This window comes from Entelurus aequoreus, linkage group LG06 (genome assembly GCF_033978785.1).
Source record: "Entelurus aequoreus isolate RoL-2023_Sb linkage group LG06, RoL_Eaeq_v1.1, whole genome shotgun sequence".
In the NCBI taxonomy this organism is placed as follows: domain Eukaryota; kingdom Metazoa; phylum Chordata; class Actinopteri; order Syngnathiformes; family Syngnathidae; genus Entelurus; species Entelurus aequoreus.
Genome location: NC_084736.1, coordinates 5,389,285 through 5,407,623, shown reverse-complemented (window position 1 = coordinate 5,407,623; position 18,339 = coordinate 5,389,285). Strand labels below are relative to the sequence as shown.

The following is an 18,339-nucleotide window of genomic DNA, read 5'->3' as shown; positions in this document are numbered from 1 at the left end:
GATGGGGTGGGGAGAGAGTGTTAGTCTAGGGTTGTAGTTGCCTGGAGGTGTTGTTTTAGTGCGGTTTTGAAGGAGGATAGAGATGCACTTTCTTTTACACCTGTTGGGAGTGCATTCCATATTGATGTGGCATAGAAGGAGAATGAGCTAAGACCTTTGTTAGATCGGAATCTGGGTTTAACGTGGTTTGTGGAGCTCCCCCTGGTGTTGTGGTTATTTACGTCTGGATGACTCGCCTTCATATTTCCAGTGGTTAGCTGGAAATATGAAATATAAACCGCTTTATTATGAAGCTGGCTGTGGCGCGTTCTTTCTGACGTCACTTCCTGTTTGTAAACTCAGTTTGTAAACGATCAATGAGTCCATACAAAGCTAAGAGCCGGAGATTCAAGAAATACACGGCGCACTTAAAAATTTGTCTGAGGAGGGGGACCTTAAACGATGATTTAGTGTGGCTGAAACGGGGCTTAGGCTAAATAATTATTCGTTTAAGGGGTTAAACGACTTTGTGTAGACATGGCCTTAGCCTCATCCCAAATGTTATACATGTTCCCTTCATGCCAAAATGAAAATGTGTTGCAGGGGCGTGTCGGACTGGTGGAGGGGGAGTTCTGTCCTCATGAAGGAACACGGCCAGTGGGTGGAGCTGGCGGGTCACGACTATGTGATGGACCTGATTGCAGACCTGGAGCTTCCAAATGACTTCCCAAAGCAGAAGAGTTACTTCATCATCAGCACTGACAACCCCGCCAGAGTCCGAGCCAACACCAGCCTGTCAGTATAATAGGAATACTAGTATTGCAGACACAAATAAAACCATGTCTGTCTTCTTTGTTCTCTTCTAGAACTTTGTTTGGCAGTGGCTTTGACTCAGATGACGAACTTCCATCTTGTGTTCCTCCGAGTGGGGGCTGCAGACCTGCCTACAGCGTGTCTGACTCTGATGGTTACCACAGCCATGGTACGCACACACACACACACGTCTTTAATGTATTGCGACTATGTCTTATTTGTATACAAATGGAAGAGATTGGTGCGGAAAGACGGGTAGTCTGTGCCCAGACCGTGGTTGCGGTCGACCGCCGCTATGGCCCACTGTAGCATCCTTCCGGTCAAGAGCGAAAAAATTAAAGCGATATTGGCCCCGTCAGATGTGTAGTGGGGTGGCTGGTGTTGGAACACCATGTCACATTGGACCAGGAAGCCACGGCAAAGTCCAAAATCCACTTCAAAAGGTCTGGGGCTAGCAATTGTAGGTTCGCAAGACTGAGGGGAATGCCAGTGGTTGGCATTCCCCTCAGATTCCCGGTTGCTCCCAGACTGGCAACCGGGAGGAAATGGATCCCATCTGAGGCCGTGCAGCACAGACATTGTGGGACAGGTGCAGCACGGAAGAGGTGGGTTTGGACTTAGTCGACCCACATGGCACAAGGCAACATCAGCCTAGAGGAGAAAGCTGGTTGTTGATCAGGTTCGGCAACAAGAGGAGGTAGACAGATGTGCAACAGCGGTGGCACAGTCCAAACAGGGACAGTGATCCAGCTGGGAAAACCTGGAGCATCGTAAGCTCACATGGAAGGATCTTTAGGAAATGGAAGGGAGCCAAATCAGCTTCATCATCAGAGCCACCTACGATGTTCTTCCCACACCCAAGAACTTAAACCAATGGTTTGGAGAAGATCTTTCTTGTGCACTCTGTCAACCCCCTGCATCCTCACCGGCTGCAAAATCAGTTTGTCTTAAGGCCGCTACACCTGGAGGCACAACCAGGTCCTAGTCACTCAATCACCACTCCGTTCGTAAGAGCAGGACAACTCCCACCAAAACCATCTGCAAGAGTGGAGGCAACCCTTCTGGACTGTGCCCGGGACTGGAAAACGCAGGTTGACTTTGACCAGAAACTCATCTTCCCGCCTGAGATCAGTACAACCAGCTTTAGGCCGGACCTGGTCTTGTGGTCAACCTCCCAGAAGACTGTGTTCATTGTTGAATTAACTGTGCCATGGGAAGCAGCAGTTGGTGAAGCATATGAGCGCAAACAACTGAGGTATGCGGACATATCAGCTGAGGCAGGGCTGGCGTGCCCGAGTGCTTCCAGTTGAAGTTGGGTGCAGAGGCTTCGCATCCACGTCCACAACCAAGTTTCTGAAAGTAATGGGAGTGAGAGGTCTGTCAAATCGCTGTCGGATGCTGCCGAACGAAGTAGCAGATGGATATGGATCGAGAGAAAGGACCCCGACTGGGCTGCAAGATGACATCTAGGGGTAAAGGCAGAGGGGGGCACACCTGGGACGCCAGATGTCGCCGTTGAGCCGTCCGGCGGTGTCGTGGGCCTTTTAACGAAACACCAATGAAGGGGGGGTGCCCACCTAAAGACCCCAGTGAAGCTTTTGCCCCTAACCCCCACTCGACACTTAAGTTTATTGAGTCTTGTACCTAATGACACGGCCAGTGTGTGTATCACACTGCAATCTAATGAAGGTGTGCACGTTTCTGCCTTGTGTGCAGTGGAGTCAGACGCCTTCAGTGATGGTCAGACACAGAGAGGAATGGACCGCTACCTGGACAGCTTGTTTGATCCCGTGCTATCAGATGGCACCATAGTGAGTATACTGACACTCGTCTACAAATACAACACATGTCATGATCAAAATATAAATATATGTATGCTATTTTTCAACAATTAAATTAAACATGTCTCAGATTCTACAATTTAGACAGTTCTAAAGTTCTGCTAGTAAATCCAACTAGGAAAACACATAGTTTTGTGTGTCTGTAGCTTCAATGCTGATTAGATGTTTGTCCACACTTGTCTCCTACAGAGTGTGCTCTGTTGTGCACTTTCTCCACTTTTTATGTGCATTCTGTAGCTTTGCACCAGTGCTGCCAAATGGGCGACTTTCTCCCTAAATCTGGCGACTTACAAACTCCTCCTTGAGACTTTTTCGTATGTTTTGGAGACATGAAAACACGCGTCAATCTGCAGTTGATGTCTTCTTCGAGCAGCGGGTGCTGCTGTGAGGAGGAGCTTGTGTTTTCATGTGTGTGAGACGCATAACGATAAAAAATGTAATTACAAGAAAAAAATGTCCCATAAAACTAGACCCAAATCTCACCGTTCATGTTAATGAGCCAGTCAATAGATTTGGTTTGATCGTGAATGTCACAACTATCGAGTCTTATGATCAAATTGGATCATATTTAACAATGCAGAGCACAATTGGTTTAAATTCAAGAAAACAAACTCAGAAGCAACAAAATAACGGAAAACCAGGAGCGTGTGCCTGGGCAAGGATGGATTCGCCCTATTGTCGTGAGAAAGACAACTCTCCGTGGTCTATGAAAAGGTGATGTATTTCACAATCAACGCCCAACTTACACAACACAACAGAACCAAAGTAAAACAAACAAGAAAGTAAAATAAACGACAACTTCGTAATAACACCTCCACACTGCAAGCACTCATTTGGAGGCTAAAAACTCAACCGATAACGACTCACACTATAGATGGGTAAAGACTGTGTCCAGCAGAAATCTTACCCAACCAGAAAAAGATGTATTGGCGAAAGGCTTTACCTTTGCCATGACTCCACATCAGGTTCCTACACTTGATTTGGTCACAGCCACGGAATCAGCAATTAGGAAAAACAGCTCAATTTTTGTTTCAACTTCAGATTTCAGTTCAACTTCAGCATTGGAGCATTCACACACAATTCCTTCAGGAATTGCCTCATCTAGTTGTGTGAATGCTCCAAAACATTCACACTTATGGTTTTCTACACCAAAATTCATCTATTTGTTCTTCAACTTATTCTTCTTCTCCAGATTTTTCATCCGATTCAAACCTTTCTAACTTCAAACTGTTCAGCCTGTTCAGGAATTGCGGGCTTTCCCTTGTCTAATTCCCAGATTTCCCAGAATTCCAGGTCTTCCGGGACATCTTTCCCATTCAAAATTAATTGCCCATTTTTCAAACTTCCACCATTTCCACATATTTCAATCGATTTAAACCATTGCACCTTCAACACATTCAACCATTCTGGAAATTCAAACTTCCCCTTTTCCAAGTTCAAAAAAATTTCAGGATTTTCCAGAATTCCTGCTTTTCCAAAGCCCTATTTCCACCCTTTTTTCTGGCGACTACTCCTCCCACATTTTTCAACGCATTTCAACCTTTCCACCATCAAAACATTACTCTTAATCAGGACCAAAAATGAAGTTTTTTTTTTAACTGGAAAAATTCCCGGTTTTCCTGCAATTCCAGGAATTCCGTAATACCATTTCTCATTTCAACATGTTACTACTTCAACATTTCTCCACCGATTTAAAAAAAAATTAAACACCAACTCATTCAGACCATTTAAGGTTTTTTTTACCATTTTCAAAAAAATTCCCGCTTTTTCCGAAATTCCCAAATGTTTTGGAAATTCCCATTGAAATGAATGGGACATTTTTCAAACTTCCACAATCCCCACATTTTTCAACCCATTCAAACCATTCCACCTTTAACACATTCCACCAGTCTGGAAATTAAAACTACCCTTTTTCCAAGTTCAAAAAAATTCCAGATTTTCCCGAAATTCCCTAATACCATTTACTACTTCAGTATTTCTTGCCCGATTTAACCAATTCCAACACCAACCAATTCAGCTCATTCAGGTAATTCATGCTCCTCATCATTTGTTGTCAAATTTCCAGGAAGTTCCCATTGAAATGAATGGGACATTTTTCCAAGTTGCACAATTCCCACATTTTTCAACTTATTCAAACCATTCCAAAACTAACACATTCCACTCATCCTGGACATTCAAACTAACACTTTCCCAAGTTCCAAACCAAATTCCCATTTTCCTGGAAATTCAAACTCTTCAACATTCAAACCATTGCAACATTCAAAACATTTTTACATTCACCCTACATCCCATTAGCATTTCAGTTCATCGTCAGCTCTTCAACATTCAAAGCATTCCAACATTCAAACTATTCTTACATTCATACTACATTCTGTCAGCAATTCACTTCAACTTCAGCATTGGAGCATTCACACGCAATTCCTTCAGGAATTGCCTCTTCTAGTTGAGAAATGTTTCTCTGCTTGCGTCAAGCCTGGTCCATGTCTGGCCCCACATACCCACTGCGATTGGTAGGTTCATTCAGCTCTGCACACAACACTGTCAAGCGCCATTCAAATAAACTTTCTTAGGCGGGGGCCACAAAATATCGTCTCGTGGGCCGCCAGTTTGAGACCCCTGGTTTAGAGTGTTGACGGATGATTGAAGTGAGCGGTTGTTGTATGAAAGAGACCAGATAAGGTTACGGAACCCCTTACCGTAATTGACAGCGACAATGTGCATGTACATTTTACTGGCTGCTTTATTAGGCACATTTGTAACGTAAAGCTTCCTTCTATGACATACAAGTAGTTAGTGAAGCACATAACAAATTGTGATTGTGTTAAAAAAATGGTAACACTTTAGTATGGGGAACATATTCTAAGTAACAAAGACTTAATTAAGAGTTATTTGGACACCAGGGGAACATATTCTAAGTAACAAAGTGTCATGATCCGTGGCCCGGATCAGGTTTTAGTTTTGTTCTGTTATTTTTGGACTCCCTTAGTTCCTGTTTTGTGCACCTCTCGGTTTGTTTTGGTTTCTATGGGGATTAATTGGATTCACCTGCCTCTGGTTAGTGGTCGGCACTCTCACCTGCAGTCGACCACAAATCAGAGAGCTATTTATTCACCTCTCTCGCCACACTCGTCCTGGCTTCTTTGTTTGCTACACGCAACAGCTACGTGAGTATTCCTGTCTCTATTCTATGCTAAGTGGTAGCCTTAGCTTCCAGTGCGATCGGCACCTTTTTCCGTCGGCTTGTTTCCTGTTTTTTTGTACCTCTTTGATTTTCGAGGAAAACTAACTAGTGCTGACTACCTGCAAGTCCTGTCCGGAGTCGTCCGGTTTGCATCCCGGGGGAACGAACCTTGAAGCAAGCTGCAACCCCGCCGTAACACAAAGGCTTAATTTAGAGTTATTTGGTTAGGGTTAGAGGGTTAGGGTTAGGGTTGTTGTATAATAAGGCCATGCAGAATAAGGCATTAATAAGTACTGAATGACTAATTAAGAGCCAATATGTTACTAATTTGCATGTTAATAAGCAACTAATTAATGGTGAATATGTTCCCCATACTAAAGTGTTACAAAAAATATTAATTGAACAATATATTTATTAGTGCAATTTAAAGTGCACTGTACCATACTCACAATTATTATTTTGGTTACCTTATTGACTATCATTTTTGATCATCTTTTCTTTTAGATGTCATTACATGAAACATATGCAGGTGTTTCTATGTTGTAGTATTTTTAGGAGCATCTGGATTCATTTATGTTGAAGCTGTATTTTGGTGCATCTCTCTTCCAATATTTACGGTACTGCTAGGGGCATATTCATTTCCTCCGTTGCTCTTCTCCATCCACTCTCTGCGTTCAACCTTTTGCTGTAGTTTTTAAATGTCTCCCAACTTCTAACCAGCACTTTTCTTCTCCAGGACGTGGAAAAGACTGCAAGCATGGCAGCAAGGATGAAGGGAGGCGGAGGTGTTGGCATCCCAGGAGGAGGAGAGGGGGAGAGTCATTTGGTCCCAAGTAGGTCGTATCCACCTGGAATACACCCTGGAGGTAAAGACCATGTTTTTTTTCTGCATTTTTGTTTGTGCATTAATGTTGTTATATGAGTAACTATTTATGTTTTACTTTCTTTTCTTGTTTTGTAATCTACCCTCACACTCTTTTCTGTTTTACATCAATTATTCAGTTGTGTGCAATGCATGGTAAACTGTTAACTGGATGGTTATACAGTCAATAAATACCAGCTACACTGCAGATCATGTTTTAAGTTGGATACATCTTAAAAAGAAATAGGAAGTCATGAGCAAAGCAAATATGATGCAATGTGTGAATTTATTCCCACATTATTAAAGGCAAACGTTTAAAGTGTGACAGTGAATTTGACACGCCATTAAGCTTGGAGGCGGTAATGAGCGCCATTCCTCCTCATGGTTAATGCATAGACGAGCATTCAGGGTAACTACACATGACTCATTTGATCTACTCTACTCTCATTCCCTCCACAGCTAAGGTTTAAGAGTGTCAAAAGAAGGTGAATACAAGTTAAAAGTAGGTCAAATAAGGTAAATACATGCAAAAGTAAAAGAGTGGGAAAACCCCATCTGCACCGAACTTCAGGGACTGGTTAAATGAACTTGTGAACGTAATGACTTTTAAGATTTATAAACTCTACAAATATGAATAAATGGGAACTAACCTGGAAGCCTTTACTGACATATAATGAATCATAACTTATAGCCTTGTTTTTTTCTCAGGAAAGAAAAAGGGAAAGAAAAGGGAGGGGGGGGGAATTGTCGTAACTTTTTTTTAATTTGTATTCCTTTTTTATTATTGTTTTTATTTTTTGTATTGTTCCCACACTACCATTGCTTTTTTGTGTCACTTTTCATATAGTTTTATCTTAATATGTCCCATAATGGCTTTTTTGCCGATATCCGATATTCCGATATTGTCCAACTCTTAATTACCGATTCCGATATCAACCGATACCGATATATACAGTCGTGGAATTAACACATTATTATGCCTGAATTTGGGACATGCTCTCCCTGAGAGAGCATGAGGAGGTTGAGGTGGGCGGGGCTGGGGGATAGCGGGGGGTGTATATTGTAGTGTCCTGGAAGAGTTAGTGCTGCAAGGGGTTCTGGGTATTTGTTATGTTGTGTTACAGTGCGGATGTTCTCCCGAAATGTGTTTGTCATTCTTGTTTGGTGTGGGTTCACAGTGTGGCGCATATTTGCAACAGTGTTAAAGTTGTTTATACGGACACCCTCAGTGTGACCTGTATGGCTGTTGACCAAGTATGCGTTGCATTCACTTGTGTGTGTGAAAAGCTGTAGTTATTATGTGATTGGGCCGGCACGCAAAGGCAGTGCCTTTAAGGCACGCCCCCAATATTGTTGTCTGGGTGGAAATCGGGAGAAATTCGGGAGAATGGTTGCCCCGGGAGATTTTCGGGAGGGGCACTGAAATTCGGGAGTCTCCCGGGAAAATGGGGAGGGCTGGCAAGTATGACTGGGAGACGCAACTGCTCTGTACTTCTCCGTACATCCGGGTACCACTCCGTACAGCGGCGTTTTAAAAAGTCATACATTTTACTTTTTGAAACCGATACCGATAATTTTCGATATTACATTTTAAAGCATTTATCGGCCGATAATATCGGCAGTCCGATATTATCGGACATCTCTAGTTTTATCACAGCTTATTTGCTTTTTTTTTCTTTCCTTTTTTTTTGCATCTGATCAAGCCACGGAAATATAACTTTCTTCTTCTTTTTTAAGTGTGAAGGGTGGAGAGGTCCCCGGGAGGTGATCTAGTGATCACTTCCTGAGGATCCTTGATGCCGAGGAATATTCATCCATCTTGCTATGGTCTGGATCGTCTGCTGATCCTGAGCCAGAGCAGGATGGATGGATATATACAATATCTGGGTACTTTTTCTAATAATGTCCATACTGTAAACCTTGAGGTGTTAAAGCCTAAGTGCACCTCTCTCCTCAAGCGTGCATGTGAGTGTGGATGTGTGCATGTATGAAGGGTCTGAGTGAGCAAAGTATGATTGTCAAATGTGATTTTAACTGGAAAATCCCAAAAAATATATTTGCAAAAAAAAAAATGCAAAAGTAGGTAAATAAAAGGTAGAAAGGTTAAATAAATGGGAAACAAAGGTAAATAGAAGGTAAAATAAGGTAAAAAGGGTCAAATAAGACAAAAATATTAAAACAAGTATTTATACAAGAATGTATAAATGAGGTAAAGAAGGTCTGGGTGTTGTTGATAAATGGCTTTGGCTTTGCATAGTAGAGTTTTAACTTGCACTTACAGATGTAGCGACCAACTGTAGTTACTGACAGTGGTTTTCTGAAGTGTTCCTGAGCCCATGTGGTGATATCTTTTACGCACTGATGTGGCTTTTTGATGCAGTACCGCCTGAGGGATAGAAGGTCCGTAATATCATGGCTTACGTGCAGTGATTTCTCCAGAACCTTTTGAAGATGTTACGGAGCGTAGATGGTGAAATCCCTAAATTCCTTGTAGTAGCTGGTTGAGAAATGTTGTTCTTAAAGAATTTGCTCAGGCATTTGTTGACAAAGTGGTGACCCTCGCCCCGCCCTTGTCTGCTTTTATACCCAATCATGGCACCCACCTGTTCCCAATTAGCCTGTTCACCTGTGGGATGTTCCAAATAAGTGTTTGATGAGCATTCCTCAACTTTCTCAGTCTTTTTTGCCACTTGTGCCAGCTCTTTTGAAACATGTTGCAGGCATCAAATTCCAAATGAGCTAATATTTGCAAAAAATAACAACGTTTTTCAGTTCCAACATTAAATATCTTGTCTTTGCAGTCTATTCAGCTGAATATAAGTTGAAAAGGATTTGCAAATCTCTGTATTCTGTTTTTATTTACCATTTACACAACGTGACAACTTCACTGCTTTTGGGTTTTGGAATAGAAGGCAAAAGTAACAACTTCACTCTTGCAAAATAATTTCTTCTTATTGTTTAATTGTATTTTGACCGTAACTTTTCAATACAGCCAGAAGGACAATGCCAGTTAGATCCCACCCTAACTTTTCCTAATTGCTGCTCCTCAAGCTGTGCCAGTGCTGCCAGTTGCAGGAGGGATGATGCCACCCATCCCTGCCATGCCCTCTCACCACCATCACCATCAGCACCAACAGTACCACCAATACAACCGACCCCAGGCCCCCTACCATCAACACACCTCATTCACTAGCACAAATAAAACCCCCACTCCTCTAACCCCATCTGAGGCCCCCACTGTGGCCCCCACTGTGGCCCTCTCTGACCATGTTCCTGATGTAGCGTCACATGACACCACTGTCCCAGCTTTTGGGGCTGTGCCCTCCCTTCCTCCCATGCCTGTGTTGACAGGTGCGTCTGCTACAATCATGGATGTCCTCCGCATGTGTGGCCTCAAGGCATGGCAGTGCTAAAGACTTCAATCATTCCACTTCTGTCACAGTATACTGTCTTACACTATGTTCCTGTCCACTTCTGTCAAAGTATACTGTTTACACTATGTTCCTGTCCACTTCTGTCAAAGTATACTGTCTTACACTATGTTCCTGTCCACTTCTGTCAAAGTATACTGTTTACACTATGTTCCAGTCCACTTCTGTCAAAGTATACTGTCTTACACTATGTTCCTGTCCACTTCTGTCAAAGTATACTGTCTTACACTATGTTCCTGTCCACTTCTGTCAAAGTATACTGTTTACACTATGTTCCTGTCCACTTCTGTCAAAGTATACTGTCTTACACTATGTTCTTGTCCACTTCTGTCAAAGTATACTGTTTACACTATGTTCCTGTCCACTTCTGTCAAAGTATACTGTTTACACTATGTTCCTGTCCACTTCTGTCAAAGTATACTGTCTTACACTATGTTCCTGTCCACTTCTGTCAAAGTATACTGTCTTACACTATGTTCCTGTCCACTTCTGTCAAAGTATACTGTTTACACTATGTTCCTGTCCACTTCTGTCAAAGTATACTGTCTTACACTATGTTCTTGTCCACTTCTGTCAAAGTATACTGTTTACACTATGTTCCTGTCCACTTCTGTCAAAGTATACTGTTTACACTATGTTCCTGTCCACTTCTGTCAAAGTATACTGTCTTACACTATGTTCCTGTCCACTTCTGTCAAAGTATACTGTCTTACACTATGTTCCTGTCCACTTCTGTCAAAGTATACTGTTTACACTATGTTCCTGTCCACTTCTGTCAAAGTATACTATTTACACTATGTTCCAGTCCACTTCTGTCAAAGTATACTGTTTACACTATGTTCCTGTCCACTTCTGTCAAAGTATACTGTTTACACTATGTTCCTGTCCACTTCTGTCAAAGTATACTGTCTTACACTATGTTCCTGTCCACTTCTGTCAAAGTATACTGTTTACACTATGTTCCTGTCCACTTCTGTCAAAGTATACTGTCTTACACTATGTTCCTGTCCACTTCTGTCAAAGTATACTGTCTTACACTATGTTCCTGTCTACTTCTGTCAAAGTATACTGTTTACACTATGTTCCTGTCCACTTCTGTCAAAGTATACTGTTTACACTATGTTCCTGTCCACTTCTGTCAAAGTATACTGTTTACACTATGTTCCTGTCTACTTCTGTCAAAGTATACTGTCTTACACTATGTTCCTGTCCACTTCTGTCAAAGTATACTGTCTTACACTATGTTCCTGTCCACTTCTGTCAAAGTATACTGTCTTACACTATGTTCCTGTCCACTTCTGTCAAAGTATACTGTCTTACACTATGTTCTTGTCCACTTCTGTCAAAGTATACTGTTTACACTATGTTCCTGTCTACTTCTGTCAAAGTATACTGTCTTACACTATGTTCCTGTCCACTTCTGTCAAAGTATACTGTTTACACTATGTTCCAGTTCACTTCTGTCAAAGTATACTGTCTTACACTATGTTCCTGTCCACTTCTGTCAAAGTATACTGTCTTACACTATGTTCCTGTCTACTTCTGTCAAAGTATACTGTCTTACACTATGTTCCTGTCTACTTCTGTCAAAGTATACTGTCTTACATTATGTTCATATCCACTTCTGTCAAAGTATACTGTTTACACTATGTTCCTGTCTACTTCTGTCAAAGTATACTGTCTTACACTATGTTCCTATCCTATTCAAGTCTGCAGTGGGTGGTTCAGTTTACTTGTACCAACAACTTATTTGTCTGCTTTTCTTGCAGGAACGGAGCAGGCTCTACTGACCCAACAGCAGCAAGCCATCATCAACCAACAAGCCATCATTCTGGTAGATTTCATGTAGAATATAGATTAAGGGTTTGGATGGATGGATGGATGAACAACTGTATAGTACATTGCAGCTGCTAGTTAATCAAGGGACAACAGTCATTCTTCTTACTAGCCAATATTCAAATGTTTACATGAGTTGCATTGAAAATTCACCTAAACAAAGACTAAGGGCCTAATTTACTAAGATCCAAACACCACCAGCTAACCAGAGTGCACAAAAATAAATATTTATGCACTAATAAGGCGTTTTTGCACTTTGAACTTAAAAAAACAATTAATTTTGAAAAATAAACATTTAATAATTCCCACATTTATTAAAATAATAAAAATGGGTGCAAAACTGGAACATAAGTGCCTGATATTAAACATTTTACAACTGTCTGCATTACTACAGAACAGCACTACTATCTAAAGATGTCAAATTCTCCTTGATTGACTATGGTGACAATTAAAGATTTATTTTTGTAGATAAATTTTTTTGTATTATTGTGAATTCGATGGAAAACTCGGTCTCTGTATGTTCTGAACTCCTGCTTCCATTCCAGTGCAGAAAAGTGATATTCCCACAGCTGACATCATGTTCTATTTCTTAAGTCTGCAAACTCACTGAGACTGAATCTACTGTGGCACACATGACGACTTCATAACTGATAATAACACAGACAATACATCTAGATAAGTTTGCATGCATCTTATGTGTGACATCATAACTTTGACAGATTGTGTCATGAATACTCTTGTTTGTGATGTGCAGGCCCAGCAGATGACCATGCAGGCCCTTGCAATCCAGCAGCAGATGATGTCCTCGTTCCCTTCCTCGCCATCGCCGCCGCTACAGTATTACATGCACTCGCCGCTAAACTCCCGCACTCCAAGTCCTGTAAGCAGCAAGCACAAAGTACGGTGTTGAGGTTGTGCATCATGATGAATGACATGCAGACTAACTAGTGCTGAGGTTGTGCATCATGATGAATGACATGCAGACTAACTAGTGCTGAGGTTGTGCATCATGATGAATGACATGCAGACTAACTAGTGCTGAGGCTGTGCATCATGATGAATGACATGCAGACTAACTAGTGCTGAGGTTGTGCATCATGATGAATGACATGCAGACTAACTAGTGCTGAGGTTGTGCATCATGATGAATGACATGCAGACTAACTAGTGCTGAGGTTGTGCATCATGATGAATGACATGCAGACTAACTAGTGCTGAGGTTGTGCATCATGATGAATGACATGCAGACTAACTAGTGCTGAGGTTGTGCATCATGATCAATGACATGCAGACTAACTAGTGCCGAGGTTGTGCATCATGATGAATGACATGCAGACTAACTAGTGCTGAGGTTGTGCATCATGATGAATGACATGCAGACTAACTAGTGCTGAGGTTGTGCATCGTGATGAATGACATGCAGACTAACTAGTGCTGAGGTTGTGCATCATGATGAATGACATGCAGACTAACTAGTGCTGAGGTTGTGCATCATGATGAATGACATGCAGACTAACTAGTGCTGAGGTTGTGCATCATGATGAATGACATGCAGACTAACTAGTGCTGAGGTTGTGCATCATGATGAATGACATGCAGACTAACTAGTGCTGAGGCTGTGCATCATGATGAATGACATGCAGACTAACTAGTGCTGAGGTTGTGCATCATGATGAATGACATGCAGACTAACTAGTGCTGAGGTTGTGCATCATGATGAATGACATGCAGACTAACTAGTGCCGAGGTTGTGCATCGTGATGAATGACATGCAGACTAACTAGTGCTGAGGTTGTGCATCATGATGAATGACATGCAGACTAACTAGTGCCGAGGTTGTGCATCGTGATGAATGACATGCAGACTAACTAGTGCTGAGGTTGTGCATCATGATGAATGACATGCAGACTAACTAGTGCTGAGGTTGTGCATCGTGATGAATGACATGCAGACTAACTAGTGCTGAGGTTGTGCATCATGATGAATGACATGCAGACTAACTAGTGCTGAGGTTGTGCATCATGATGAATGACATGCAGACTAACTAGTGCTGAGGTTGTGCATCATGATGAATGACATGCAGACTAACTAGTGCTGAGGTTGTGCATCATGATGAATGACATGCAGACTAACTAGTGCTGAGGTTGTGCATCATGATGAATGACATGCAGACTAACTAGTGCTGAGGTTGTGCATCATGATGAATGACATGCAGACTAACTAGTGCTGAGGTTGTGCATCATGATGAATGACATGCAGACTAACTAGTGCTGAGGTTGTGCATCATGATGAATGACATGCAGACTAACTAGTGCTGAGGTTGTGCATCATGATGAATGACATGCAGACTAACTAGTGCTGAGGTTGTGCATCATGATGAATGACATGCAGACTAACTAGTGCTGAGGTTGTGCATCATGATGAATGATATGCAGACTAACTAGTGCTGAGATTGTGCGTCATGATGAATGACATGCAGACTAACTAGTGCTGAGGTTGTGCATCATGATGAATGACATGCAGACTAACTTGTGCTGAGGTTGTGCATCATGATGAATGACATGCAGACTAACTAGTGCTGAGGTTGTGCATCATGATGAATGACATGCAGACTAACTAGTGCTGAGGTTGTGCATCATGATGAATGACATGCAGACTAACTAGTGCTGAGGTTGTGCATCATGATGAATGACATGCAGACTAACTAGTGCTGAGGTTGTGCATTGTGATGAATGACATGCAGACTAACTAGTGCTGAGGTTGTGCATTGTGATGAATGACATGCAGACTAACTAGTGCTGAGGTTGTGCATCATGATGAATGACATGCAGACTAACTAGTGCTGAGGTTGTGCATCATGATGAATGACATGCAGACTAACTATCCAATCAATGTGTGCAGGTGAAAGAAAGAGAGGATTCCCCCACAAGATCCAGCAAAATGAGTTAGTGCCACTTTCATGCTTAGCCATAATATCCATGATTGCAATGTAAATGTAACTTCAATATCCAGGTCCCACACGTGGTCCGCCTCCAGAGGACTTGGTCAGGGCCAGTGTGAGTAACACTGAGCGCATGGAGCCCAGCCACGATATCAAGGACATCATCAAACACCACCAGCCAGCCACCGTGTCCCCACCCGGATCTTCCATCAAACGGTAGGTAACACCTACTGTACGCTACACACTTACTGCAAGTCAGGGGTGCCCATTACGGCGATGGCGAGCTACCGGTCGATGGTGGAGGGTGTGTCAGTCGATGGCGGAGGGTGTGTCGGTCGATGGTGGAGGGTGATGGTGGTGGGTGTGTCAGTCGATGGCGGAGGGTGTGTCAGTCGATGGCGGAGGGTCTGTCAGTCTATGGTGGAGGGTGTGTCAGTCGATGGGGGAGGGTGTATCAGTCGATGGTGGAGGGTGTGTCGGTCGATGGTGGAGGGTGATGGTGGTGGGTGTGTCAGTAGATGGCGGAGAGTGTGTCAGTCATTGGCGGAGGGTGTGTCAGTCGATGGCGGAGGGTGTGTCAGTCGATGGTGGAGGGTGTGTCAGTCAATGGCAGACGGTCTGTCAGTCGATGGTGGAGGGTGTGTCAGTCGATGATGGAGAGTGTGTCAGTCGATGGTGGAGGGTGTGTCAGTCAATGGTGAAGGGTGTGTCAGTCAATGGTGGAGGGGGATGGTGGAGAGTGTGTCAGTTGATGGTGGAGAGTGTGTCAATCGATGGTGGAGGGTGTGTCAGTCGATGGTGGAGAGTGTGTCAGTCGATGGTGGAGGGTGTGTCAGTCGATGGTGGAGGGTGTGTCAGTCAATGGTGGAGGGTGATGGTGGAGGGTGTGTCAGTCGATGGTGGAGGGTGTGTCAGTCGATGGTGGAGAGTGTGTCAGTCGATGGTGGAGGGTGTGTCAGTCGATGGTGGAGGGTGTGTCAGTCAATGGTGGAGGGTGATGGTGGAGGGTGATGGTGGAGAGTGTGTCAGTCGATGGTGGAGGGTGTGTCGGTCGATGGTGGAGGGTGTGTCAGTCGATGGTGGAGAGTGTGTCAGTCGATGGTGGAGGGTGTGTCAGTCCATGGTGGAGGGTGATGGTGGAGGGTGATGGTGGAGAGTGTGTCAGTCGATGGCGGAGGGTCTGTCAGTCGATGGTGGAGGGTGTGTCGGTCGATGATGGAGGGTGTGTCAGTCGATGGTGGAGGGTGTGTCAGTCAATGGTGGAGGGTGATGGTGGAGAGTGTGTCAGTCGATGGCGGACGGTCTGTCAGTCGATGGTGGAGGGTGTGTCGGTCGATGGTGGAGGGTGTGTCAGTCGATGGTGGAGGGTGATGGTGGAGAGTGTGTCAGTCGATGGTGGAGGGTGTGTCAGTCGATGGTGGAGGGTGTGTCAGTCAATGGTGGAGGGTGATGGTGGAGAGTGTGTCAGTCGATGGCGGAGGGTCTGTCAGTTGATGGTGGAGGGTGTGTCGGTCGATGGTGGAGGGTGTGTCAGTCGATGGTGGAGGGTGTGTCAGTCCATGGTGGAGGGTGATGGTGGAGAGTGTGTCAGTCGATGGTGGAGGGTGTGTCAGTCCATGGTGGAGGGTGATGGTGGAGGGTGTGTCAGTCGATGGCGTAAGTGTGTCAGCTGATGGTGGAGGGCGTGTCAGTCAATGGTGGAGGGTGATAGTGGCGGGTGTGTCAGTCGATGGGGGAGGATGATGGTGGAGAGTGTGTCAGTCGATGGCGTAAGGTATTTCAACAGACGCTCGCAAAGCTCTAAAGACTGACCGCATGGTTCCTTTTTTCACAATAAAAGCCCTGCTCCATACTGCCTGCGCTAACAAAATAAGAGTCTCAGAAAGCTCGCAAGCTAGGGAGTTTTCCGCCAATGTGTTTCTTGTAAAGTGTAAAAAAAGGAGTATGGAAGCTGGACAAACAAAAAGGCAAAGCACTTTCATGTGGTATTGGACAGAAAGGAGGACTTTTTTCTCTCCTCCATTTGAAAATGTGGAGGTTGTCATCACTACTGTCTGATTCCTATCAATGCAAGTCATCACAATCACACCAACTTATATTCTTGTCTTCATGAAAGAAAGGAGTGTTAAACATGCTTGTATTATCATTAAACACCTTTAACTTGTTAACCTCTCTTTCATAAATAAATCAATATAAATGATATATATGAATGATGCCCTCCACATGGTACATTGGAAAAGTAGCTGGCCTGCAGTAAAAGTGTGGTCACCAATGCTTTAAATGCTTGCTATCTGCTTACATGTGTCTAGGAAAGATGATGGAACGTTTGTGAAGAAGCCAGACCCCCATGATGAAGCCCTGGAGATCCTTAAAGACCAAATGGCCAACCCACCTCAACCAGTACAACCCCACACCACACACACTACAACACAACATACACTCACATCTGAATGCACTTTGTTGTTGTTTCACACTCAGAAGAAGTCTCAGCGTTTCCATCAAAAAGAGGCAAGAGGACTTCCGCAAACCAATCCTGTTGCACCAACAAGCGCCGACACAGGCCCCGCCCATCCTGCAGGTGAAGTGTTCACATGTTTGAATTCATCAAGAGGCACATAAAAAACAATTTTATAACTGTGTTTTAGTAAGAGTGCTCAGGATTTACTGTTGTGGTCATAAGTGTACATACACTTGTAAAGAACATCATGTCATGGCTGTCTTGAGTTTACAATCATTTCTACAACTCTTATTTTGTTGTGATGTAGTGATTGGAGCACATACTTGTTGGTCACAAAAAACATTCATGAAGTTTGCTTCTTTTATGAATTTATTATGGCTCTACTGAAAATGTGAGGGTCAAAAGTATACATACAGCAATGTTAATATTTGCTTACATGTCCCTTGGCAAGTTTACCTGCAATAAGGCGCTTTTGGTAGCCATCCACAAGCTTCTGCTGGAATTTTTGACCACTCCTCTTGACAAAATTGGTGCAGTTCAGCTAAATGTGTTGCTTTTCTGACATGGACTTGTTTCTTCAGCATTGTCCACACGTTTAAGTCAGGACTTTGGGAAGGCCATTCTAAAACCTTCATTCTAGCCTGATTTAGCCATTCCTTTACCAATTTTGACGTGTGCTTGGGGTCATTGTCCTGTTGGAACACCCAACTGCGCCCAAGACCCAACCTCCGGGCTGATGATTTTAGCTTGTCCTGAAGAATTTGGAGGTAATCCTCCTTTCTCATTGCCCCATTTACTCTCTGTAAAGCACCAGTTCCGTTGGCAGCAAAACAGGCCTGAAACGGGCAGCAAATGCTATTTTTCCAGGGTACAAATGTAATATTTTAAATTATATTGATTAAATTTGCAATTTGCAGGAAATTGTGGGTAATAAAAACTACATTTTAAAGTTCTTTGTGCCTTAATATACCAGCAAAATGCCCCATATCATGAACAA

At 43.3% G+C, this 18,339-nt stretch overlaps 1 protein-coding gene across 4 annotated transcripts in view; it reads left to right on the top strand.

Moving 5' to 3' along the window:
* Positions 1-18,339, top strand: part of myo15aa (myosin XVAa) — a 126,790-nt gene that overhangs the window by 70,787 nt on the left and 37,664 nt on the right. For all 4 annotated transcript variants that reach the window (XM_062049883.1, XM_062049880.1, XM_062049882.1 and 1 more), the window contains 10 exons: positions 583-774; positions 846-961; positions 2,509-2,603; positions 6,551-6,680; positions 11,877-11,941; positions 12,698-12,823; positions 14,845-14,887; positions 14,956-15,100; positions 17,194-17,284; positions 17,363-17,462. In XM_062049883.1, the coding sequence (XP_061905867.1) occupies positions 583-774; positions 846-961; positions 2,509-2,603; positions 6,551-6,680; positions 11,877-11,941; positions 12,698-12,823; positions 14,845-14,887; positions 14,956-15,100; positions 17,194-17,284; positions 17,363-17,462 (1,103 nt within the window). The remainder of the gene's footprint in view (positions 1-582; positions 775-845; positions 962-2,508; positions 2,604-6,550; positions 6,681-11,876; positions 11,942-12,697; positions 12,824-14,844; positions 14,888-14,955; positions 15,101-17,193; positions 17,285-17,362; positions 17,463-18,339) is intronic.